General features: G+C 55.5%; 1 protein-coding gene across 7 annotated transcripts in view; it reads left to right on the top strand.

Moving 5' to 3' along the window:
* Positions 1-24,391, top strand: part of KIRREL3 (kirre like nephrin family adhesion molecule 3) — a 556,991-nt gene that overhangs the window by 510,656 nt on the left and 21,944 nt on the right. For all 7 annotated transcript variants that reach the window (XM_045483435.1, XM_045483436.1, XM_045483432.1 and 4 more), the window contains 3 exons: positions 3,394-3,551; positions 12,935-13,085; positions 19,116-19,221. In XM_045483435.1, the coding sequence (XP_045339391.1) occupies positions 3,394-3,551; positions 12,935-13,085; positions 19,116-19,221 (415 nt within the window). The remainder of the gene's footprint in view (positions 1-3,393; positions 3,552-12,934; positions 13,086-19,115; positions 19,222-24,391) is intronic.

Raw genomic sequence — 24,391 nt, 5'->3', positions numbered from 1 at the left:
CCAGGAGCCAGCCCCTGAGGCAGGCTTGTGCCCCTCCTCGGGCCAACATCCAGCTCTGGGGACCGGCTCTGCCTGGGGTGCACTCGGGCCTTCCTCAGGCCTCAGTCACCCAACAGTTAACGCGTTTCTTCTTGACTGACAACCAGCATAACACCAAAACAGTCAACTATTTTTATCTCCGGATTAATCACAAAAGGCTAACGCTTCCACCTTCCCTGTGATTAAAAATTAGGAGACCAAACTCTATAGTGGTTCAGGATAATAACCAATCCTGTGAGGGCGAGGTATGAATAATGCATCTCCAGGCTTGGGCGGCTGGCGCCTCCCCCCCGCCCCCCCCACCCCTCCGCCTGGGCCCCAGTCCCAGCTCCAGGACCCGGGCCTGAATGGAGACGTAATGAGTCGCCCCCTTCCATCGAAGCAACAGCTGCCAAGAACGACTGTTGATTTCTATTCAGCCTCGTGGCCCCCAAACATCCTCCCTCCTCACCCACTCCCACCCCCACACCCCAGCCCCATCCGCACCCCCTCCTACCCCATCTGGTGTGCAGCGAGGCGAAGGCCAATCAATAATGCATAGCTACATGAATAACCGCATGATAACCACTTATTTGGGAAGATATAATCAGGACCCATTCTGCGGCTGGGGGTGTGTGTGTGTGCGTGTGTGTGAGTGTGCGTGTGTGTGCGCACGCCTGGGAACTCACAAAACAGGGTCCTCCTCCCCCCTCCCTTCCTCTGCACGCCCTCTAATCCAATATTCCAGAACATAGCACTAGGCAGCAAGAAGGAAGCCTGGCCCCTCACTGTATTTGGTTTCGAGAAAGCCCTCCTCAGGCTCCATGCTGTGATCACAGTGTGCTGTGCACCTGAGCAAAGGCCCAGAGACCGTGGGTTCTCAAACTTGGTCACGCACCAGAATCATCCGGGGAGTTGTAGAAACTCTTGGTGCTTAGGGTCCACCTCCAGAGATTGGGACTGCCAACAGGATTTTTTAAAACCGCCCCCGGAAGATTATGATATGCAACCAAGGTTGAGAACCACTGCCTCGGACCCAAGAAATGTCAGCGCCACAGAGAACTTTCCAGATCTCCTGTTGTCCTTTCATATGTTGTATCTGGTGAAATAAAGCCACCAGGAGGGACAAGCTTCCCCAATTTACCCTCTGATTTAGGGCACTCACCACAAGACCACACCAGTTGGCTCTTCACTGGGGAACCCACGGAGACAAGGATGGCCAGGTGTTTCTTCTATTCCCAGAGCTGCCAATGGTTCTTTCCATCTCCCCTGGCTCTCCCCAAGCTCAGCCAGAGCACTCCATCCTGGGCACCTAATGGAGAGAAAGCTGCCACCACAGAAGAAAGCCCCAGCCCAGCCCTCCCGCCCAGCCCGTTGCATAGAGACAAAATTCCCCTCATCGGCAACTGTCACACCCACCCCCCATTTGTAGAAAGCCCACATCAGCCTCCCTTTTGCTCTCTGGCCGCACCAGCACCAAGGAGGCCTCTGGCACTGATGAGGGAGTTTGGGGTGGGCAGGGGGTGGGGGGTTGTCCTTATCATCCAGCCCACAGCCAACATCTGCCTAAGCCCCGAGCCCCCTGGGGAGGCCAGGCCGGGTTGGATGAGGCCAACTTCCTCCCTGGGCCAGGATCTCGGGTGGAGTTCTGGGGCTGATGATAGCGTCTTGTAAGCCCTGATGGTTTGTTTTTCCTCAGAAAATGGAAACTTGGGGGTTGGCACATACTGGGCTTATAGTAATGAACCGCGCCTCCTCCGAGGCCAGGAAGGAACAGGGCAGGGCCACTAGTGGAAGGTGTGCAGCTTTGGGTGTTTACCTGGAGTTTTCCTGAGGAGCCTGGATGCACCAGGAGAGTGGCAGATGGGGGGAGGCCCCGGGCAGGGGAGGGAAGCCAGGCAGGTTGTGGGAACGTGCCCTGAGGGGCAGAGGCTGGACAGCACAGCCTGGTAGGTCAGAACTGGCCCGGCCCTGCTCTCTGGCTCTGCTGTGTCTGTCTTCTCTGAGCCCATAGTGCAGAAACTTACACAGGACCTGGGTGGAAGGATAGACTTTCCCTGGCAACTGGGCAAAGAAGGTCTTTTGTGCTGGGACCCCATCTCATCGCCCAGTCTCCTCTTCACTCGTTCACCGAGCAAACATGCAGTTCAGCCCTCCCCAGGCCTCCGGCACTGACCCACCCAGCCATTCCCTGGGGGAGGAAGACCAGAGATTCATCAGGTGGTCTCCAGGGAGAACTTCCCCTTCTGTGGTTTGTCCAGGGAGGAGAGTCAGGAAGCTGCAGAGGCCTGAGACCTTCCCTGTGTCCATAAGCACGAACATAAGAAGAGGCTCTGTAACCTGAGGCCAGTCACTTAACTTCTCTGGGCCTCCTCTCCAAGTGATGGTCATCTATCATCCTAACTGCCCATCCTACATCCCATGGTCACCGTGGGGATCACAGGGGTGACTCCAAGGGACTTGGGCAAATGTTTATGGAGTTTATGCCACCAGGCACTGGGCCCTGAGCGGGGCAGGGTGGGAGCCTCAGCCCCTGCCGTGGATGTCCTTCCCCTGTGGCACTCCCATCTCGAGAGCCACAAGTCTCCAGCCACCCTGTGATGAACTGCAGCGGGAGAAGTGGGCAGCAGAGATCCCCGACTCTGGGATGAGGCAGTTGGAGCCACTCTGGAAGAATCCGGCACTCAGGAGATGCCAGGGGTCACACAGCTGTCTGAAACACTGACTCAGCCTTCCGAGGAGTCCCCTCACCTGTCACCTGCCCCCCTGCAGGGAAGGGGCTGGCTGGGAGCTGCAGGTGTCAGAGGACCTGGGTGGCATCCCTGGCTCTGGCACTGATGCTGCTCATTCCCCCGAGCGACCTTGAGCAAGTCATTTAATCCTGCTGGGCCTCGATTTCCGGATCCGTGTAATTGGGATAATAATAATGTTTACTTTGCAAGATTGTTGTAAGGATTAAATCAGACAACAGATGTGCCAGTGCTTTGTTTAAGAGAGAGAGAGAGAGAGAGAGAGAGAGAGAGAGAGAAGTTAAAAAGAAAGAAAGTACAGATAGTATCTAGGCAGCGGCGCTTTGCTTCCCGATCTGTGAAACGAGGCTAATGATGCCTGCCCTGTCCCCTCACAGGCGCGTCGTGAGCTTCGGATGAGATGATGGCATGAGCATTGTCTGCAAATAAACATGCAGTGCATATGTCAGAGATTACTGCTGTTGTTGCTATTATAGTTAGAATACAAGGGGATTATACATTTTATTAAAGTATGATAATTATTGTTTGTCGGCGGCTCCATAAAATCCGCCCAGCCCAGAGCCTGCCAGCCCTGCCGGAGGCCAAGGGTGCCCTCAGCCTGACCTCTCTGCTCCTCTCCCCGCAGTGCCGCCCGATGACCCGGTCATCCTGGGGGGCCCTGTGATCAGCCTGAGGGCGGGGGACCCACTCAACCTCACCTGCCACGCAGACAACGCCAAGCCTGCGGCCTCCATCATCTGGTTGCGGAAGGGAGAGGTCATCAATGGGGCCACCTACTCCAAGGTGAGGCCTGGGGGCAGGAGAAAGGGCGGGGCTTCGTGGGGATGGGGCGGGGCCTCGTGGGCGTGGGGCGGGGCTGCGTGGGGAGAGCCACCCCTCCCCATCTCTATCCCTCTTGCTCCCTCTGTGTGTGCTTTTTGTCTCTCATTCTTTGCTACCTCTCTGTGTCTTTCTTTTTCTCTCGCGCTCTGTGTCACTTTTTCCCTCTCGTGCTGTGTTTCTATTTATCTGACCTTTTCTGTTTCCCCGACTGTGTAACTCTGCCTTCTCTTCTTTCCTGGGGTAATTACTGGGCTTGGCCAAGACCCTACGAATAGAGTATGGTCGGAGGAGGAGACTCAGGGGCAGAAGTGGCCAGGGCCTAGGGTTGCCAGATAAAATACAGGACACCCAGTTCCATTTGAATTTCAGTATAAGTATGTCCCAAATATCACATGGGGCATCATTACACACCATACTAATCTAAAACAATTATTCATTGTGTGTCTGCAATTCAGATTTAACTGAGTGTCCCGTATTTTTATTTGCTAAATCTGGCCACCTTTCCAGGGCTACTGGGTAAGGCTGTTAAGTTCTCCCCGGCCCCAGATGCACCTGACTCAGGGGCCAGGGAAGGCTGGAATCCAGCCCATACTCCCTTACCTTGCCCTGCACCCTGCTCTGCCTACCGGCAGGGGTGCCTTTCTGTCATTCACATGAGGTACCATGAACTGGAAATGCCCTGAACTCACCCCTGTATTAGTTAGGTTTTTTTATTTTCTATATTTTTTGATGCTTTGACATCTCAAAGCCTTGCAGATGAGGAGGGACTTTCACTCCCAGGGTTAGCTAATTCCTGGAGACAGCAAACCAAGGTGCTGAGAACAGGCCTTTGCTGGGCCAACCTAACAATCCCGCATCCGTACCCACACCTCGTCCTTTATCAGACTGGCAGTCCCAGGTGCGAATCCTCCTACCCTAAATCCTCAGGGCTGGATCCCGGGTAACTAAAGATCACTCCTAGGGCCTAGAGCCTGTGGAAATTGTTCAGACCGCCCAATCCTAAACTCTTTCAGCTGCCCACGCTGCCTGGTCCGTTCTTTCCCACAAAACTACAATAAAGACTTGCACCGTATTTTCCCCTTGCTCCCTCTGTCTCCTGACCAACCCTTCCGCCCTCCGTGGAGCCGCAAGCGAAACTGTGAGGAACAAACTATCTTCTTCATCGCAGTCATCTCCTGAGCTGCCGGCCTCACCCCTACCTGAATAAAAATAAAATCCCAGGGACATGTTAAAGCAGCTTCCACCAAACTCCAGTCAAGGAAAATTGTAAATAGCGTCCTAGACTGCATTTATATACCACAGAGCCTTTAAAGATGAACAGGACTGTAGAGGAGGGCCGGTCCAGTTCCCTTGATCCGCAGGTAGAAAACCGAGGCCTGACAAGAGAAGTGACTGCCCTTCTCAGTTGGTGAGTGGCTGAAGGGACAGTCTCATGGTGCCCGGGGCTTCACTCCTTCCTGTGTTTCTCTTAGTACCGCCTCAGACAGATGGGCGGCTGCTGAGAGGTTGTGTCAGGCCCCAGGGCCAGCCAACACGCCCTGGCTCTGAAACTAGAGGTCTCTCCTCTCCCTGTGGCTCTCCCTGGCCTCAGAAAGTGGGGAGATGCATACGACCTGTTCCCCACTCCCACCCAACCACCAGCTCCACTCTCTGGGTCTTGAAAAGATAAGCAAGGGGGTGCCTGGGTGGCCCAGTCAGTTAAGCGTCCGACTTCGGCTCAGGTCACGATCTCGAGGTTTGTGAGTTCGAGCCCCACATCGGGCTCTGTGCTGACAGCTCGGAGCCTGGAGCCTGCTTTGGATTCTGTGTCTCCCTCTCTCTCTGCCCCTGCCCCGCTCAAGCTCCGTCTCTCTCTCTCAAACATAAATAAACATTAAAAAGAATTTCTTTTAAAAAGAAAATAAAAGCAAGGCTTTCACCATCAGTGGAGGGTATGAGGCAGGACTGATGCTTCTCTGAGGGTGTGTCCTTCCTATCCAAAGCTGACCACCCCATCAAGGCCTCACGCGGAGCCTGGTGCCAGAACCCAGGACAAATGCCTTCCCTTGGGCATAAGTCCACCCAGGGGGAAGCTGCCCATTGAGAAATAAATCCCTCACCCATGTCCTGGGCTGGAGCCCCTCTGTTTTGTTATGAAATACAAAAATACAGCACAGGGAGTACATCATCCACATAAGGATGAAAAGGAAGGTAAGGGGTGTTCCTTCCTATCTGGGCATCTGTCCATTCCCTCTCTGAAGTTGGGCCAGCCTGACCCCTGCCAAGGTTTACTTCCTGCAGAGGACACGCCCCCCTGGTAAAGAGAAAGGTCAGAGTCACCGTGCTGAACCTGTCCGGGGGCCGCCCTTGCCTCCAGCATGTTGCCCTCATGATGTGGATTTGGCCCCACTGAGAGTCTGGAACCATGCTACAGCTGACCAGAGCAGGGAGGCTCGCTCACCCTCTGTCCCACCCAACCCTGTTCACACTCCCGCAGGCCTATGGCCCGTGTGACAGCACCAGGCAGTGAGGGACCAGCATTCCAGACCCTGCTCTGTGAACCTCAGGAGAATCATTCCTTGGGCATCAGTTTCCTCTCCCATAAAACAAAGGGGTTGGATCAGACTCTCTGTGTTAGTAGACTTGGGCCGCATAGCAAAATACCACAGACCAGTGGCTTAAACAATAGGCATTTGTTTCTCACAGGTCTGGAGGCTGGAAGTCCAAGATCAAGGTGCTAGCTCTGGTGACTTCTCTCTTCCTGGAAGACAGCACGTTCTCTCTGTGTCTTCACATGGCCTTTCCTCTGTGTGTGCAGAGAGAGGCAGATCTCTGGTGTCTCTTCCTCTCCTTATAAGGACACCAGTCCTCTTGGATCAGGGCCCCACCCTTATGACCTCATTTAACCTCCATGACCTCCTTAAAGTCCCCATAGCTTCATGTAGTCACATTGGGGGTCAGGGCTTCTCCATATGAATTCTGGGCAGGGGGACAGACCCGTCCATAACAGGTGCCTGCCGGCTCTGACAAGGTATAAACCTACAACTTGGAGCTCACGGAGAGGGGAGATGATCCAGCAGTGTTCACATGGAACCAGCTCTACGGGCTATCAGGCCCCACCCCTCTGCCTCCCCGCTTCTTCCGGGATTGCAAGGACCATTAACACAGGCACTGCCGACATCCGGAAGGCAGAGCAGCCCCAGACAAGCTATGCATGAGGGGCCAGGGCCATGAGCAGCTGAAACAGACAGGGACAGAGAGAGAGATTGAGAGAGCGCACAAGTGCACACACAGCCAAGCTGTGTCCAGAGTCCACAGAAAACATCCCCCGGGGACAGCCCTGACGGCCCTGAGTTCTCAAGCCCTCGGTATGTGTCACATAGTGGTGGGTCAGCCCCTGGGCCCGGGAGCTGGGCAGCCTCACTTTGAATCCAGCCTCCACCACCTTCCGGCTGCCTAACCTTGCCGTGCCTCGGCGTCCCCATCTATACAGTGGGACCCAGAACGGCACCTGCCTCAAGGGATACCTGTGAGGCTTGAATGAGAAACCTGCCTGGGCCCTCCCTTGATCCTCACAGGCCCCGGGGTTCGCCCTGCTGTCCGCTTTCCTAGATGAGAATGCCCACGTCATGGTCGGGCTCCGTCACGTATTATGGTAATTTAATCTCTCTGCCTCAGTTTCCCCAGCTGCAAAACAGGATGACATTAACCATGGACGCCCGTGAGGATGGCTGAAACACGGAAAAAGAATTATGCATTGAAGGCACCTGGCATAGAGTCAGAGCGTCGGTCGTGTTAATCCCTCCCCTCAGAGCTCTGCCTCACTCACCCCACTTCTCCCTCCTCAGAGGTCACACAGCAGTCCTGGTTTCATGGAACCTTCTTTCTGCTGTCCAGCAGGGAAGCAGGGGAAGGATGAGCTGGTAGGATGGAGGGCAGCACTACTGAGGATGGCCAGGCCCCTTGACCTGGGAGGTCAGTCAGGAAAAAGAAGCACCCTCTGGCCCACCGCCCACCCCCCAGCATAGGCTGTGGTGCCTCTCCCTAAACATGCTGTCACCAGAGCCCTCCTGGCCCGGTCGCTTGGGTGCATGCCTGGGACTCTGGCAGGTGTCTGGCTGGGGCAGCATGGGAGCTGGTGGCAAGGCTTCACTCCAAGTCCTCTCCGACTGGACGTCCAGCCTCAGGCTGCCTTCTCTGGGCCTGGCACCAGAGTGGAGGCCACACGGCATTCATCTGGAAAGCCAGCAGATTCACAAACCAGGGGAGGCACGACAGGTTAGGGAAAAGGGGGGAAGACGAGCCGGGCTGAGCCCAGAGACAAATCTTCCCAGAGAACCAGCTTCTTGCTCCATCTGTTACCTCCCCAACAACTGCCAGGTGGCAGGACGAAGCCTTGACCCTGATGGGGGAGGGGGAGCCGGAAGGAAGGTTGTTTGGTCTTAGGACCCTCGAGTCATGTATGTATCTACCTTGAAGCCCCTTATTCTCCAGCCCTACCTCTCTGCTCCCTCCAGCTTCGGGCTGCTGCCTGCCCAGGGGCCACCCACCCACCATCAGGACCAGGAGCCTCCTTAGGGCCCCTGCTAAGAGGGACCCTGGAAGAACACTCCTTAAGGCCCTCACTGGGACCCAGCTCCCTCCATGAGCCCCCTCCACTGTGCCTTCTCTCCCCACTAGTCACCCCGGCTCTGCCCTCCACCCCCTCTGTTTATCTTAAGGGCCTAGAGTCTCTACCCAGGGTGGCAGTTGCCTGTCATCTGGGCCTCCTTTGTGAAGGGCATCCATTCTCAACCAGGGCACAAGACTGGGGTCCCTGAGGATGCAGGGTCTGGGGCAAATGGCACTGAGGTTCTCCGCCTTTCCTTACAGCCCTCATTCAAGCCATGTGACCACAGGCCATAATGGACCCCCCAGGCAACTATAAAAAGGGGAAAGCAGAGAGTAGATTTAAAAAAAAAAAAAAAAAAAAAGGACACGGCAGGTGGGGGAGGTGAGTGAGGAAGGGAGAAGAGAGGAGGCCTTGTTGCCAGGCAATCAGGCCTCACTCAAGGGCTTTCCAGTCTGTTTGCATATCAATGAGCTTCCCAGATTTAGCACCAGGGATGGGGCACCCACCCCCTGCATTCCCTCCAAATCTCGCCCATCCACCCCTCCCCACCTGTGGTTCCCACCCAGACATCACCAGGCCTCCCATCTCTTGGGATGCAGCCCGGCTCTCCACTGCCCAGCTGAGGCCCTGGGGGCTTTGGAAAGAGCGGAGCGGCCACTGCTGGAGGACCGCACACAGGAAGCGCTCTGTCCCCCCAGCCCCACCTCCAGGTCACTGCCAGTTCAATGCCAAGTGCCTGCCCTCAGGGATGGGGCAATGGGGCTGGGTACACAGGAAGCTGCAAGGGGCAGGCAGGGTAAGCGGCGCCTCACACAACCACTGGGACAGTCTCAAAAGTTCCTTGGAAGTCCCTAGTGGATGGAGGCCAATGGACACAGAGGAGTGGAAGCCCACCCATGAAGGCTTCTGCTCTGACACTCCTGTGCACCTGCCTCTGCTCCATATCTACATACATGGGTGGGCTGGGTCCCGGCAGAGCCTCGGGAGCTGCCATCAGGGTCCCATGAGCCAGGCTGAGTGACTCTGAGGTTGGGGGTTAGCAGCACACTTCTGCCCACCAAGCTGGAGGGAGGGCTGCCCCAGGTCTTAGAGGTGGTGGCCCCAGAAACAAAGTGACTTGCCATTAATCATCCACTTACACTCCCTGAGCTGATCTGCATCTTAATGAAGGTTTCTGGAGCAGGAGCTGGGAGGCTGGGGCCCAACGTGTGTCCCCAGAGTCAAGTTCAGTGAAGGGAAGACAGGGAGAAGGAGCCGGGAGGGGAGGGGAAGCAGGCTGTGACAAGAACCAGCAAATGATAGAATGTTCCACCTGGCCTGTACCTTCAAAGGCCACAAAATCCAAAGGCTTCATTTGCATGTGAGAAAAGGGGAGAGTGGGGAGATCTGTGAGAGGGAAATGTAGGAAAAGAAGAGAGAAAAGAGAAAGAAGAGGAGAGAAGATAAGGAAGACAGGAGGAAGGAAGGAAAACTAGGTTGAGAATTGGGACTGAGGCCAGGCACTGCCTGCGGAGCAGACAGGCCACCGGGCCAGACGGGGCTTGGCTTTACACCTGCAGGTCGGCCCACCAGCCTGGCCCTCCCCAGGAGCACCCTACTCCATTGCCTGCACACTGGCGCTCCTCTGCCCCGGGTCTGGATCCCAAGGAGCTGGAGCCCAGGGTGAGATGCTCAGAGCCTCTCCCAAGGGGGCGCCAGCTTCCCGGCCCTGCCTTCCTCTCGCTCTCCCCTTGGTTAATGAACACGTCTCCCTTTTCTCTAATTAGCTGGAACAAACAACTTGAACCAGAATTTTTAGTTCCCAGAAAAGCACATGCCCGGACACAGTAAATATGTCATTAATCATCATTCTGAGGCACAGGAGCACCCTGGGTACTGGGAGGAAGGGAAGCAGTCAGAGGGCCTAATTAGGAGCTCAGGCCTCCCCGCTCCCCTCCCGCCAGCACCCCGGCAGCCCTGTTCCTTTCCACCAGGCAGAGAGCAGATCAATTGGAGAGGTTCCCGGCAGAGTCAAACTTAATGTAAATGTTCTTGTTAGCACAAGGGTAAAAGTAAAGGAAAGGGGATGAGGAAGAACAATACCCACCTCTTTCCCCCCTCCCCCCCTCCCTCCACCCTACCCCAGGTCTTATTTCCATCCAGGAAATTGTTCTTATTATCGCTTTGCTATTTATAGACACATGAAGTCTGCTGAAGAGTCCGGAACCGTTACTGTGGTGCGGCCACAGCTCCCTCTGCTCTGACTTGGCTTGGGGCTAAACTGCTCTCCCCTCACCCCTGTTTGGCTGGCCTCCAGTTTAGCGCCCTGGCCCTGAGACTGATCTGCAGACCCTTATCCCACTGACTTATCCCACACCCACCCCTTGGCTTGCTGGGGCTGACCACATCGCTCCCCCCGGCCCTGGCCCAGCTCCAGAACCCCTCTGCCCAGGGCTGAGGCCCAGGAAAGATCGTGCGGTGAGGCCTCAAGCCACGGGAGCCTGCCCAGGCCCAGGTAGTTCTAGAACATGCTAGAGAAATAGTCTGGACCACTGCCCTGCTCTGTGGATCTCTCTGGCATCAGGAGCTGGCTTTGTCTAAAGCTGGATACGCTGTTCTAGACAGAGGCTCATGTCATGTTCTCCTGGTGTTGGAGGCTACAGGCTTTGCCCCATGCTGAGAAGGACCCCCCAGAACTGAGGACCCAGAGAGCAGGTTCCAGCTGCCTATGTGCTGTTAAACAACAAAAATTCAACTAAGTAAATGTAAAGATCTAATTGGCTTTAGTAAATGATTCATAAATCGGGAGGCATCTCATCTAGGAACTGGAAAGTTCCAGGGAGGTCTACAAAATGGAAGGTTTTTAAAGGCAGAGAAGGGGCAGAATAAAAGGAAATTATAATCAAAGAATGAATTATTTCAGGCAAGTTCACTCTTAGGGAGGAACAGAGGGATGACCTCCTGCTAACCAAGAATTTCTAGGTTGGCTGGCGAAATGTCACATTCCGGCAGGGCTGGGGTTTGAAACTGCATTAGGTTAGGTGTTAAGTCCTTGCTGATGTGGGGCCCTTAACATAAGTAACTCCATTTTGGGCCTGCTTTCTCCTTTTCAACACTGCTGAGTAGCTCAATGAACGTAAAGTGCTTAATCTCTCAAATTGTTCCCACCTTTAAGTGAAGATCATATTAACCACCATCTAGCTTTCAGGGAGCCGTGGTGTGAGGGTCCTGGGCCCTGGGGGGTCACCATTCTCAAGTGCAAATCCCAGCCCTGCCTAGCAAGGCCCCGACTCACTTTGAACTAAGTTTTCTACTAAGTGGAGATAGTGTTCCCTTCCTTGTGGGGTCCGGTGAGAACAGTGTCGCTGTTATCTTAAGGGAGGTTTTGAGAAGTAACGTCTATTCGTCTATCCCGTGGCCCTAAGCAAGCCAAAATAAGATGGCGTCCAGCACCCTTCTCTGGAGGGGGTTAAGGAGCTTCCCAGGATCAGAAGTCTCTGAGTACCGAACAAGTCCAGTCCCACCTTGGAAGTGGCTCCCCTGCCTGACACAGCTCCCCAGCACCTTACCTTAGTGGATCACCGTGAGCTCAGGGTGCGGTGCGGGGCACCAAACCGATGGGGAGGTAGCCGGAAGGGGGCGCAGCAATGATGGCGGAACTAGCTGCAGCATGCGCCCCTGAAAACAAAGGGATGGAAGGCAGGAGACCGAAAGGCTTTCAGGCTTTGCATTTGTTCCCAAGGACTGCCCTAACGAAGCACCTCAACTGGCGCTTAAGACAACCAAAATGTATTGTCTCTGGGTTGTGGAGGCCAAAAAATCTGAAAGCAAGGTGTCAGCAGGCCGCGATCCCTCCAGGCAGAGTCCTTCCTTGCCTCTTCCACTCCCGGAGGCTCCCAGCGTTCCTTGGCTTGTGGCCACATCGTTCCGGGCTCTGCCCGTCTTCAGGTGACCTTCCTTGTTTCTTTCTGTGTCCTCTCCTCTTCGTCTGAGGACATTAGTCATTGACTTTACCCTCTCCACCAAATCCAGGATGATCTCAAGATCTTAACAAGTTCCCGATTACTTAGCTTATCTCTGAAGACCCTAATTCCAAATAAGTTGCCATTCTGAGGTTCCGTGAAGACGGGTGGGGACGCTCTTCAGCCCCCTGTCGGACCCTCTTACTTTTCTCAACCCCAACTTGAAGGGTAAGTTCGGTGGAGCTGCGTGGGCTCTCCTGAGCGTACCTGTTTTCTCATCTGTCACGTGGAAGATAATGGCATCTGTCCTGCCTGTGATGGGTTGGGGCTCTAATGAGGTCAGGAAGTGAAATGACTTGAAACGTTGGAAGGGTTCACATAGATAAAGAAATACCCGCATCCCCGCTCCAGCCCTGCCCTTACCCCATGCCCCAACTGCACCGTCTGCCGCTGGGCACATTCTCTGTGCTGCCTGCAGACCCAGAGGCTCCCCCCAACACCAGAGGACACCTGCAACCTGATTTCCTTTGGGCCCGGCCTGGTTTCTTTTACGCTTTGGGGTATACAAGTCCAGGCTGATTGTCCCCCATGATAGAAGACCTTCTAGTTTCTGTTTCCTTCTGCAGCCCAGTGCTCGAGCTCCCCACAGAGACTTGCACCCCTGGGTGTCCCCACCTGAGGGCTCCTTCTCCTTTCAGCGAGGCTGGAGCATGTCTTCCTGCCCAGGACATCCCCTCTGAGTGACATGTGGCCTTCTTTCCCTGCCCTCCTCCCCCCACCCCACCCCACCCCCCCCCCCCGCCCCGCCCCAGACTCTGCTTCGAGACGGCAAGCGTGAGAGCATCGTGAGCACGCTCTTTGTCTCCCCCGGCGATGTGGAGAATGGACAGAGTATCGTGTGCCGAGCCACCAACAAAGCCATCCCCGGAGGGAAGGAGACTTCAGTCACCATCGACATCCAGCGTGAGTACTGACGCGGCCCTCCCAGCCGGGCCAGGCCTGGGGCAGGAACCACCCGGCAGTCCCTGCCCGGAGTACGGATTGGGGGAAAACGCCAGGCCTGGATAACCAGCTCCCTAGAGCCACACGCCAGCTTCTTCTTGCCCCCTCTCTGGGGGGTGTCCGGAGACAGGAAATGGGTCAGACAGCTCCCCGGACTGGCCGGCTTTGTATTTATGGGCACCCAAAGGTCTTGTCCTTCTTATTGTCACATGAAGTAACAACATCAGATGAGGACCTTTGGCAGATGACATGGTCAAGCCACATGTCCAAACCTGTATGAGGTAGAACTTCCACATCAGTAAATATCCGAGTCAGTCCCCGGGCCTGCTTTCACCAGGGGGCCCCTTCTTGAAGAGGAAGCCAGAGCAGAGATACTGGGGGCCACAGGGTGTTCGGGGCCCCGGAGTGGATGAGCAGCACATACCCTACAGAAGCTGGGGACCCAGGGGCCCCTGTCGTGGAAGGGGCGGTCAGGGAGAGAAGAAGAGTGGTCATTCAGTCAGCCCACACTTTCCACGTATTATTTCATCTTTACAACAACCATTTGGGTAGGTGTGACAGTGGTCCCTACGTGGGGACACCGAGGCACCCAGAGGTTGATCAGCTTGCCCAAAGCCACATAATTGTCAAACGCAGACAGCCTTGCTTTCCAGAGCCCGCACTGGTAACCCCTCCTCTACACTTCCCCACAGCGGGCCCTCAGCGAGCGTCTGTCCTCACGATTAACGTTAACAGGATTGATGCGTTAAAACTCCCCCAGCATCCTATTCCAAAAGTCACCTAAAAAGACTCCTTAACAGTCTCCTAAAACCTCCCTAAATTTTCTGTCAGCCCCAGAGAACAACAACAACAACAACAAAAATGTTCAACAAGGTGGTCCAGCTGCCTTCCTCCCGGTACTGGACTAGTTTAGGTCTGAGGTCTCAGCACTCAAAAGTTGACTTTTCTTCTCTTAAATCCCCCTCCCTGCCAGGGAGCATGAGGCCACCATGTGCCGGGGGCTGTTTTGGTGCTACGCTAAGCGCTGCAGGCTGGCATTCATTTCCTTCTTATTATTTCATTCATTTTCAATCAAATTCATTTACAAACCTTTCCCAACAGCCTGGCTCGTCTCAGCCTTCTGGATTCTGAGCTCCACCTGGCTCCGCAGGCAGGGATCTGGAGTCCAGAGGGGCGGGGCCCAGCGAGCCGAAGTCCTTACTCTGTCTAGAATCCTGGCAGCTGCCACTTAGATCCCAGAGGGCAGAAGAAACAGTTGTAACCCTCAGACAGGCTCGCTCTAGAGACTCAGACACAGCGGAGTTCTTGGAGAAGGCTTCGTCTTCTCTGTCCTCACTGGCTAGTAACCCCTACTCCCTCATCACCACCAACTATTCTATTCCTCATTTAATGAGAGCCAAGAACAGTGGGGCTCTTGCCAGACCCAGGACCAGGCTGAGGGGAGGGAGCCGCTCACTCAGAGGATCCCGGATCCCGTGAATACGGGGCTGCCCTGAGGGGGCTGCCTGTCCTGCCCCAGCCCTGGCTGTCCACACCCACCAGCTTCTTCTGAGCAGCAGCTGTGGGCCCAGCTCTTGAGAAAAAGCAAAATACTCCGGGGATCAGGTGGTCCAGCATGCAAAAAGGCCCCACCACCATGGGCTGTGCGGGCCTAAGCTTGTCACTTTATCCTGGGGATACCCGTTCCTTGTCCTGTGACCGAATGATGTCCAGAGTTTCTTCTTGCCCTTGGATTGACCGTGATCAGAGCTGTCTTCAAACACAAGCCAGATCTGGGAGGCATGTGGGTGGGGGACAAGAGACATCCAAGCCTCCCACTGCTGGGCTGCCGGTGTGCCCCCCGCCAAGCCCCAACCTGGTCAGGAGGCCCACGCCAGCTACGGAATCCGCACAAAAGGAGCCAGCCGGCAGCCCCCCACGGCAGCAGCTTGGCCCCGGCAGGGGGACACCTGGCGGCAGCCACACTCCCCTCCAGGCCATTCTCCATCACACCAGGAGAAGCTCTCCTGTCAACAAGAAAGGCATCATCCTAATAGCCCACCAACTATTACTAATGCCCTCTAATGAGACGATCAATTCACCAGGGCACACAGATGACGGTCTGTGAGGACACCAGCCTTGCCGGGTCTCTGCGACCTGGCTGGCTGTCTTTCCAAGGACACCTCAGCCCCAGGAGGTGGGAAGCATCAGGAATGAGATCGGAGAGTGGCCGAGGACCCAGGTGCCCGGTTCCTAGGTGGGCCCCGTCTGAGGCAGGACAGGGAAGTGGTTAAGGCCACAGCATTCTTCCTGGTTTGAATTCTGGCTCCTGCCCCCTACTGAAGGATGTTGGCCTGGTTAGTTAACCTCTTTGTGCCTCAGTTTCCTCCTCTGTATGTGGAAGTGGCAATGCTGACTTCATCTGGTGGCCGTGAGGATGAAATTAAGCCCTTCAGGTGGCGTTTGGAGCACAGGGCCAGGCACAGGGGGAGCACTCCACACCCGCGAGTGTCCCCGTGTGCGGTGCCCCTCCCAGCTCTGACAGGGGACAGGCCTCCGTCCATTTGCGCCCTCTCCTAAGGTGCTTGCGTGGATCTGCCCAGCAAAAGCACGCGCTCCCTCCGCCACCTCCCCCAGACTCCTTCCTCCTCCATTTTTCCATTTGTTCGTTTAGTAAGCGTCCAGCTGTTTACCGTGGACACCATGGGCCGGATCAGAGCCGCCTTTGCAAACCTGCTCATTTTCTCAGTCAACCAAGAAGCATCCAAACTCAGCAAAAGCGCATTTGTTGTTTGTTTCCCTTGGTCTTTATATGTTACCCAACGGAAGACAAAACCCCCAGATTGAGTAATGGGAGAGAAAGCTTAACACCCCCAAAGTCTCGCTACATCTGGACGCTGCCATCCAGCTGCCAAGTTTCAAATGAATGTGCTATAAAATCACTGAGTCATGGAGTTTCTCTCTTTTCCACCCCCTCCTCGATGTAATGCTTCCCCTGAACACACACACACACGCGCGCGCACACACACACACACGCACGCACACACTCGCGCACACAGGTTGCTGATGGAAACACTAACAGACTCTCAGCTGTAACATCTGTTCAATATGATCTCAGTTCCACCAGCTACATCAAAGCTGCCCTCCTGCAAGTTAATGCAACCGACATCACAAGTGGGATTAAAATCGTGTTTAATAGTTGGATATGACATACACTATTTATACCTCGGGAGCCTGCTAGACTCCTGAAAATTCATACCCTGCACATCCAGAGGAGAGAGGTGGACAGAGGGACACAGGCACCTCGGGGTCTGGGGTGGAGGTGCAGGTGAGACTAGCAAGTGTATAAGCCGCCTAGGGACCCGTTCTCTTGGGGCCCTTCAAGAGAGGGGGGAGGGTGCCGAGGATTTTGCAGAGGTAAGGAAGCTTCGGGAGAGAGGCACGCACAGGATGAGCTCAGCATGGCAGGTGTGCAATGGAGAAGGGGAACGGGCAGCAGGATGGGTCCCACAACAGGCATATGCTCCATTGCCCTGCTCCCCAGGACTCAAAACCCTATAAAGGACATCCAGGTGGGGAGGGGCCTTCTGGAACTACCCCCCTCAAGTTCTGTGGCAGATAGATTCTAGATTCTACCCAACTGGCACCATCGCCTCCTCAAGTAAGAGTCGGATTGAGGGACTCCACTCTGCCTCCCAGGATTGGGTGGACATGGGCCAGCCATGCGTTTGGTTCCAGATGGTGAGCACCAGATTCCTCTGCCTCAGAACATGCTTCTCGAACACACAGCAAGATGCAAGCTCCTCCCTAGGTCTCCACATCTCTAGGGTGGCGCCATCAGAGCCCTGGGGTGCCCAGGTTAGCTGGCTAGCCCTGCACAGAAAGAGGGCCCCTGACTGCCATGACGAGGGAAGCTGGCGGCCCTCAGCTTGGGTTGGGGCAAGTGGCACGGAGCGGATGGGCAGCAGCTGGTAGACGCTACAGGGTTCTGGGGGGTCTCAGCTCTCCTAGGGGGTGGGAGGAGAGCTCTCATGGCTAAGTCCCTGCCGCACTCGTCACTACTTGAATTACGCTTTAGAGACGAAGACTGAGATCATTGAAATACCTGTCACTTCGCTTGTGATTCTCCGTGAAATTCCTCCACTGCTGCAATAGCAGATGCTCCCAGGATCGTGCTCAGCCTCCGGAACTGGGGGCTCGTGTGGGGAGATCAGGGTCCCCAGAACAGTCAGCCACCTGCTGCGCAGGGACCAGAGTTCTCTCCCCACCACCCCCGCCCCTGCATCTCTCAAGCCGTCTGCAAATGCCAGCACAGCCCTGCGGGCCACCTCCCTGGCCCCAGTTCTGTGCAGGGAGGCAAGACCCAGCTTGGGCACCGGCAGGAAAAAGCGGGGCCACAGGCTCAAATGATTCCCAGCTCTGCGGTGGACTAGGCTCAGTTCCAGCAGGTGACTCTCTGAGGGTCTCAGAACCCCACCTGTGGTCCCAAACAGAGGCTCAGGCCAGGCCGGTTGGAGCCCTGCTCCCCTCGCGGTGCCCTTCACACGCGCCCTAGAGGGGTCAGCATTTTTCTCGATGGTCTCTGAGAAATCGCCTTCTTCTTTTCCTGAAAATAGGCTGGACTGAACCCCTAGGAAGCCCACATGCCCTTCTGGCAGTTTGCTGTGCTCATGGGTGAGGACCAGCCCAAAGATGCAGCCCAGGACCCTGGCTGGGTGGCGGGCACCAAGCTGCCCTCCTCACTCACCCCCGACTTGAATCCCGTAGACCATAACGAGGAAGAATGGGTTCTGGTCTCTGTTTCTACTTTTCCATCTCTCCGCGTCTTTCTCCCCGTCCCTTTTCTCTAGTTCTCTTTACCATGTGGTCTTTGTCCCCAACACCCTGTCGCCCTCTGTCTGCTTGTCTCCTCTGGTCTTTTCGCTTTTAGTCTGAAGTCTTTGTCTGATTATGGGCTCCTGTGTATACATCTCTCTCCATTTCTCTGCTCTCTGCTTCTCTCTGTCTCTTTTTCTTCTTCTTCCTCTGCATTTCTCAGTCTCTGTCTGTCTATCTGTCTGTGTCACTCTCTCATCTCCATGTCTCTCTTCTATGTTAGTACCCTACCTGCCTCCCATCTCTTTGGTCTCTGTCTCTGTTTCCTGTCCCTCCCCCCCTCTACCTCTCCCTTCCCTCCCTCCCTCTCTTTTTCCCTCCCTCCCTCTCTTTTTCCCTCCCCCCTCTCTCCCTCCCCTTCTCTTCCTCCCCCCCCACCTCCCTTTCCCCCCACCCTCCCTCTCCCTTCCCCTCCCCCACCCACGCTCCCTCCCTCTCCCACCTCCCCCTTTCTCTCTCCCTCCCTCTCTTCCGGCCTCCTCCTCCTCCTCCTCCCATTTAGCACCTCAGAGCCTGGCTTCCCCTCACATTGAATGAGAAAGACTAGCCCAGCCTGGGGAGCTGAGGGCTGGGTGACACCAGTCAGGGCCCAGCAGAGATGATTAGGCTGATGAAAGGGTGTAAATGCCACTTTGAAGTTAACAGATACACCAGAACCTTGACACAGGCAGATATGAAACAGACATTTCAAAGACAAAAAAAAAAAAAGTGTATTTAAATGGGGCTTAGTGCCCACCACCCCCCACTCTGTGTGCCCCCTGCACCCCCTTTGCCCACCTCTCCTGTCTGAAGTGTTTTGCTCCCTCTCACAAATGGAAGATGGGCAGGCAGCAGGCTTCTGGGGGCCCAGACAACTGTGCTTCCTGGCTGGCTGTTCCTTTAAGCACCAGGCCTTGAATCCACAGTGGGAGCCCAGACCCCACCACCACCAGCAATGCTGAAGCAGGCACCCCCAGGGAGCAAGGGAGCCCTCTGCTCAGGGCCCCAACTTTCTAGGGGGCCCACCAGCGGGTGGCCACTCACCAGAATCTCTGGCCTTTGTCCCCCATGTCACCCTGGGAAACTTCCTGCCCCGTTTTTCCCCCCAAACCACGGCCACGGTTGCCCAGCCTGCAAGGGAATCTCTTCTCTCTTCAGACCCCCCACTCGTCAACCTGTCGGTGGAACCACAGCCGGTGCTGGAGGACAACGTCGTCACGTTCCATTGCTCCGCAAAGGCCAACCCAGCTGTCACCCAGTACAGGTAAGAGTCCTGCTAAGGAGGCACCGCCTGGCCACTGGACCCCTCCCCACCCCTGCTGCCTATCACGGAGGGTGTCGATTATGGCCCTGGGCACGCAGCACAGTGCTTGCTTCGCTACCGGTGTCCAGGATCCTTCTCCCTTCCCCGCACACCCATCCAACCCCTGGCCAGGTAGACTTTTCCTTTCTCTCACGCCCATGACATTTCACGCACGTACCTTCCACTGGAAACAGGAGGTATTCCCCCTTCTGTCTGGATCGCTTGTTTATCCCTTCTCTCTGAAAAGAGGCAGAAAAGCTCAGGGAAAAAAAAAAGTCAAAACAACCAGGAAGAGCAGTAAGATCAGAACCCAGATTCTAGCCGCGTGCTTACCAAACCGTTCACCTGCGTGGGGTAAGACTTCCGGGGCCGCTGGCCCTATCCAGCAGGCACCTAGGATCGTCTGTACCCTTATCCCCTGCGCGCCCCTTGCTCGCAACGCTGATAAAAGCACCACTGTTTTTTACACGCTTATCTTTCCCTGTTGATGGAGCGTCTCAAAGGCAAGAACTGTAATTTAGCCACTTAGGGCGCTCAGCGTGGAGCACAGCGCGGGGCACATACGAGGCACTTCATAATGCGGGCTGACTCATCGGGGCACCTTCCTGCCTGTGCACCGCCACCGCACAAGATTTCAGGGGATGGCGTGCCCTCGGAGACGCTCAAGGGCAGACACTCACCTCCTTGAGATGCCGTGTGGAACCCGCCACGGCCCTAACTCTGTCCGGTCCTTCCCCACCAGCCCAGCCTTGATGGTCGAGCCCAGAGTGTCGCCTCTGCCATGGAGATGGGTTATTAAGCTGCAGCATCAGCCGGTGCCAGGGATGCTAATGGTCCCAGACTAGATAATCAGCCGGCCAGTGGGAGTGGAGGACAGGGGAGACGAGAGGCGGTGCAGCCCAGAGGGCACAATAAGAGGAAATGGGCCAAAGAGGCAGCTAGAGATTCAGGTTGGAAGCAAGGAGGAGCTCCCTGCAGTGCAGATAATTAAACGACACTGGAACCAAAAACCAGGAAAGGCATGGAGACTTTATCCTTGAGGATATTTTAAGAGAGGCTGGAGCCCATCTGTCCTGTCCAATTTAACCATTCACTGGGCTAGAGGCAGGAGAAGGATCCCTGAGACTGTGCAGCCCTGGAGGTCTGGAGGGCAGGTCTGGTTTGGCTGAGATCCAGCATCTGTCTTCAGATGCAAAACAAAGACCCAAAGAGATGCCCTTTCTCTGGGCTTCTACCCTGCACCTGCGATGCCTGGGCTCCTCTCTACAGGGTCAGCTTCTCTCTGCTGTCTGCTCCAGCTATCTTCCCGCAATCCCTCAACACTAGGGCCCGCAAATGCCCGTTCCCCTGGGCAGCCCTTGACCCCCACAGGCACCCAAGCAGACACATCCCACATTCACCCTCATAGCCATCCCAAGAATGCCTACTGGACCCAGGAGACCAGAGCATACAACTTCCATTTCTCTTCACGGCCAGGCTCTGGGTCATCTGCCAGGTTATGAAGGGCTGGGCAGAGGGCAGGGCTGTGCCCTAGGACCCAGCGATGTCCCCCACTCCACCCCTGCCCTCTGACCAGGACAGGGTGAGCAAACACCCAAGAAACCAGGCTGCTGGGCCTGATTGTCAGGGGCACCACTCTCCAAAGGCAGAACACCAGTGATGTGGATGATAAGGTTCAAATCTCCGTATGGAGAGATCATCCATCATAAAGAAATATGACAAGATATTAACAACTAGCGAATCTAAGTGAAGGGAATATGGCACTTAATTGGTCTACTTTTGCAACTCTTCTACAGTTTCAAGGTGGTTTTGTGTGTGTGTGTGTGTGTGTGTGTGTGTTGTAGTTTTGTTGTCATTTTTGTTTATTGAGAGAGAAAGCATGAGCAGGGGAAGGGCAGAGAGAGAGAAGGGAGAGAGAGAATCCCAAGCAGGCTTCCCAGCAGCAGGCAGCTTACAGCCCAACCGGAGGCTTGAACTCACGAACCGCAAGATCATGAGCTGAGCCAAAACCAAGAGTCAGAGGTTTTGCTGACTGAGCCGCCCAGGTGCCCCACAATGTTTTGGGTTTTTTTTTTTTTTTTTAACTAAAAAGTCAACAGATAAACAAGCACAGAGCATGTAGGTTCTCTTGGCTTCCAGCTCCCTGGTCACAGGTCAGCCCCTGGTTACAGAGGGGCAGCTGTGTGGTGCAGGGAGGGACAGACCTCCCTGCAGATGTTCACTCCCCCTCACGGCCCTCTGATTAGCCAAAGGCCCTGAAAACACTTCAGTGTGGACCACGCTCCCTTCGGGACTCCAGAGACTTTTAGGGAACCCCTCTGGCCACTAGGAAAATTCAGGAGAGAAGGGAGAGGAGGAGAAAGGAGGGGGCAGCCCCGCCCTGCACCCACCCACGCTGAGAGAGGGCTCGCCCAGCCGGCAGATGGTCCTTCTAGATGTGGTGTTGGGATCCAAGAGGCAAAGCCTTAAACAAATCTCCTCACATAAGTACATCGATTTTCCCCAACTGACTTTGACAAGACTGCAGGGATCTGTGTTTCTTTACTTCCATTCATCTTGATTGCTTCCTCCTGTTCCACGAAGAGGCTGTGATCTCAGAAAGTAGAGCTAGGCTTCCCTCCACCCCCGCACCCAGAAAGGGGACACGGGTGGGCATGGGAACAGGTGCAGCTGCCCCCCAGGACCAGGAGCCCGAGGCGGGCAGAACAGGCCCGAGTTCACCATGAAGTGCGGCTCCCCACCTGCTTCTCGGTATTGTCCTCCAGGCTCTCCCATGCCCCCCACGCCCCCCACAGGTACCAGGGAGGGGGGACCACCGCCCAGCGTCAAACGCAGGGCTATTTAAGGACAGCCTGTCGGCCGTGACAGCCAGGCCTCCCGATTCTGTGGTATAAATAATTAATCCTCTTACATTTACTCCGGCCAAATTAGACATTGATTGGGAAAGGCTTAATCTGACTCCTTCTCAGAGGGGCAGAGGGGCTCAGGGAGGAGGTGGAGACAACAGTGGAGGCAGAGGTGGGGTGGAGGGGGAGTGCAGAGGATCCAACTGGAAGGAGGAGGAGGAGAAAGCAAAGCCAAAGGAGAGAGAGGAAAGGGGAGGGCGGAGAGCTGCGGGTTTGCTCCTGGATCACCCCTGACCCTGTGGCCAGCTGCTTGAAGGAGTGGTTTGAGCTTCTGGAAGAAATCCCTACAGAGGGTTTTATTGGTGTGGGAGGGGAATATAGAGGAAAGGAGGAAAAAGACTGAGCAGGATTAGGAGGAGGCCCATGGGGTGTCCCCAAAAGGCCTTGGTGTGGGGCTGCGAAGGGCCCAGCCTCCACAGCCAGCTCCTGCCCGCAACCCTGGGACAGGACAGTCTAGGAAATCCTCCTGCGCCCCATTCTGCCCCTGAGGTAGGGCCAGGCCTTAGGGGGCTAAGGGTAGCCGCTGCATAGGGGGGCAGGCTCCCACAGCACAGCACAGCACAGCACAGCTGGGAACAAGAAAACTCGGTCCCCCAGCCATCCTGCTGGGCTCCAGGCCTATGGGAGTCCCAGCAGTTCTAAGCTTCTCAGGGCCAAGCAGGTGGAGCTTTCTCCCTCTGTGACTTACACCATGAAAGGCCCCAGAGAAGAGGAGACAGCCCCATCTTCTCCAGGAACTCCAATGACAGAAGAGAATGGCCCTGCGAAACCAGCTGGCCTGGGCCCTAGCTTCCCTACCCCCTGCCAGAGGCGGGCCTGGGAGAGCAGGAGAGGCTCACACTCCCCGCCTCCAGGTCCGGCCAGCTGCAACCCCCCTCAGCCTCCCACCACCTGACCCCACGCTTCCTTCATTCAGCAAGGCCGAAGGAGCCAGAGGTTGGATGTAGATCCCCAACCGTGTGCCTGGGACTGAATTCATCTGCCTCAGGCAGGGGCTGTGCCTGACTGTGAAGTCTGGTCATTAAATTAAAGTTAGAAATTGAAATGATTCATGAATAACTCATAATAGTTTGTTGGGAAGCTCCTTAAGCTCTCGGGGAGCTATGGTTCGCTCTGTTGTTAAACTATAATTGTTATTATTAATCATGTTCTTAATAATTATGTGATATTAACTCACGATAATAACCACATGGTGCCAGCCTGGGCGCCTCATGCGATGCCAAGACGTGGACGTCTCTCGGGGCTGGCCGGGCCGGACTGAGCATGAAGCCGGGGGAGAGAAGGCAAGAGGTGGTTCTCTGTGGTGCTGGGAAAGGCTCCAGGAACACGAGAAGGGGAAGGGGAAGAAGGCAGGGAGGCTGTGGGTACCGGGAGTCATGATCATGGGGTAACAAAGAAAAACACCCCCCAAAATAGGCTTGGAATAGGAGGAGCCTGGTTGGAGGTTCTGTGATTTAAAAAGTAATTGTTGTCGGGGCGCCTGGGTGGCTCAGTCGGTTAAGAATCCAACTTCGACTCAGGTCATGATCTCGCAGTCAGTGAGTTCAAGCCCCGCGTCCGTCTCTGTGCTGACAGCTCGGAGCCTGGACCCTGCTTCGGATTCTGTCACCCCGTCTCTCTGCTCCTCCCCAGCTCACTCTCTGTCTCTCAAAAATGAATAAACGTTAAAAAAAATTTTTTTAAAGTGAGTGTTGTCCACAACGAGGTTAAACCAGAGGAAGCTATTGAACTCTCTCCCTGGAGATCTGTAAAGAAAGGCCCACCCTCACACACACACACACACACACACACACACACCTGGGGGCTCCTAGCACTGCCTTAGCTGCCCAGTCACTGGTCGAATGCAGAGATCACCACCCCAGGGCCTGGACCAAGTCAAGCCCAGGGCTTTTCAGTCTCTCCCCTCGGTGGGACCGATTGGCCGATGACAGATGACAGATGTCCGCACAGCCCTCTTCCCACCTGTCTGACCAAACTTGAAGGAGCCAAGGCCCTGGGGAGCGAAGCCAGGGTGGGAGTGTAGAGACTGGGCAGGAAAAAGAGCAAGTGCCCTCCATGGGAGGGGAGAGAGGGCACAATGAGGGGACCCACCCTAGGGACAGGGGTCGAGGCAGGAGAGGTAGCAAGCTGGCTGAGTGCAAGGAAGGGCCATCGGGACCCCTGGCCGATACCCCTCCCACAGCTCCTCACCTTGTCTGGAAATCAAATTTCTCTGTATGTGTGTG

Source organism: Leopardus geoffroyi, chromosome D1, assembly GCF_018350155.1.
Source record: "Leopardus geoffroyi isolate Oge1 chromosome D1, O.geoffroyi_Oge1_pat1.0, whole genome shotgun sequence".
Lineage (NCBI taxonomy): Eukaryota > Metazoa > Chordata > Mammalia > Carnivora > Felidae > Leopardus > Leopardus geoffroyi.
The sequence above is the reverse complement of the archived record's forward strand: the minus strand, read 5'-3'. Positions and strand labels throughout refer to the sequence as shown.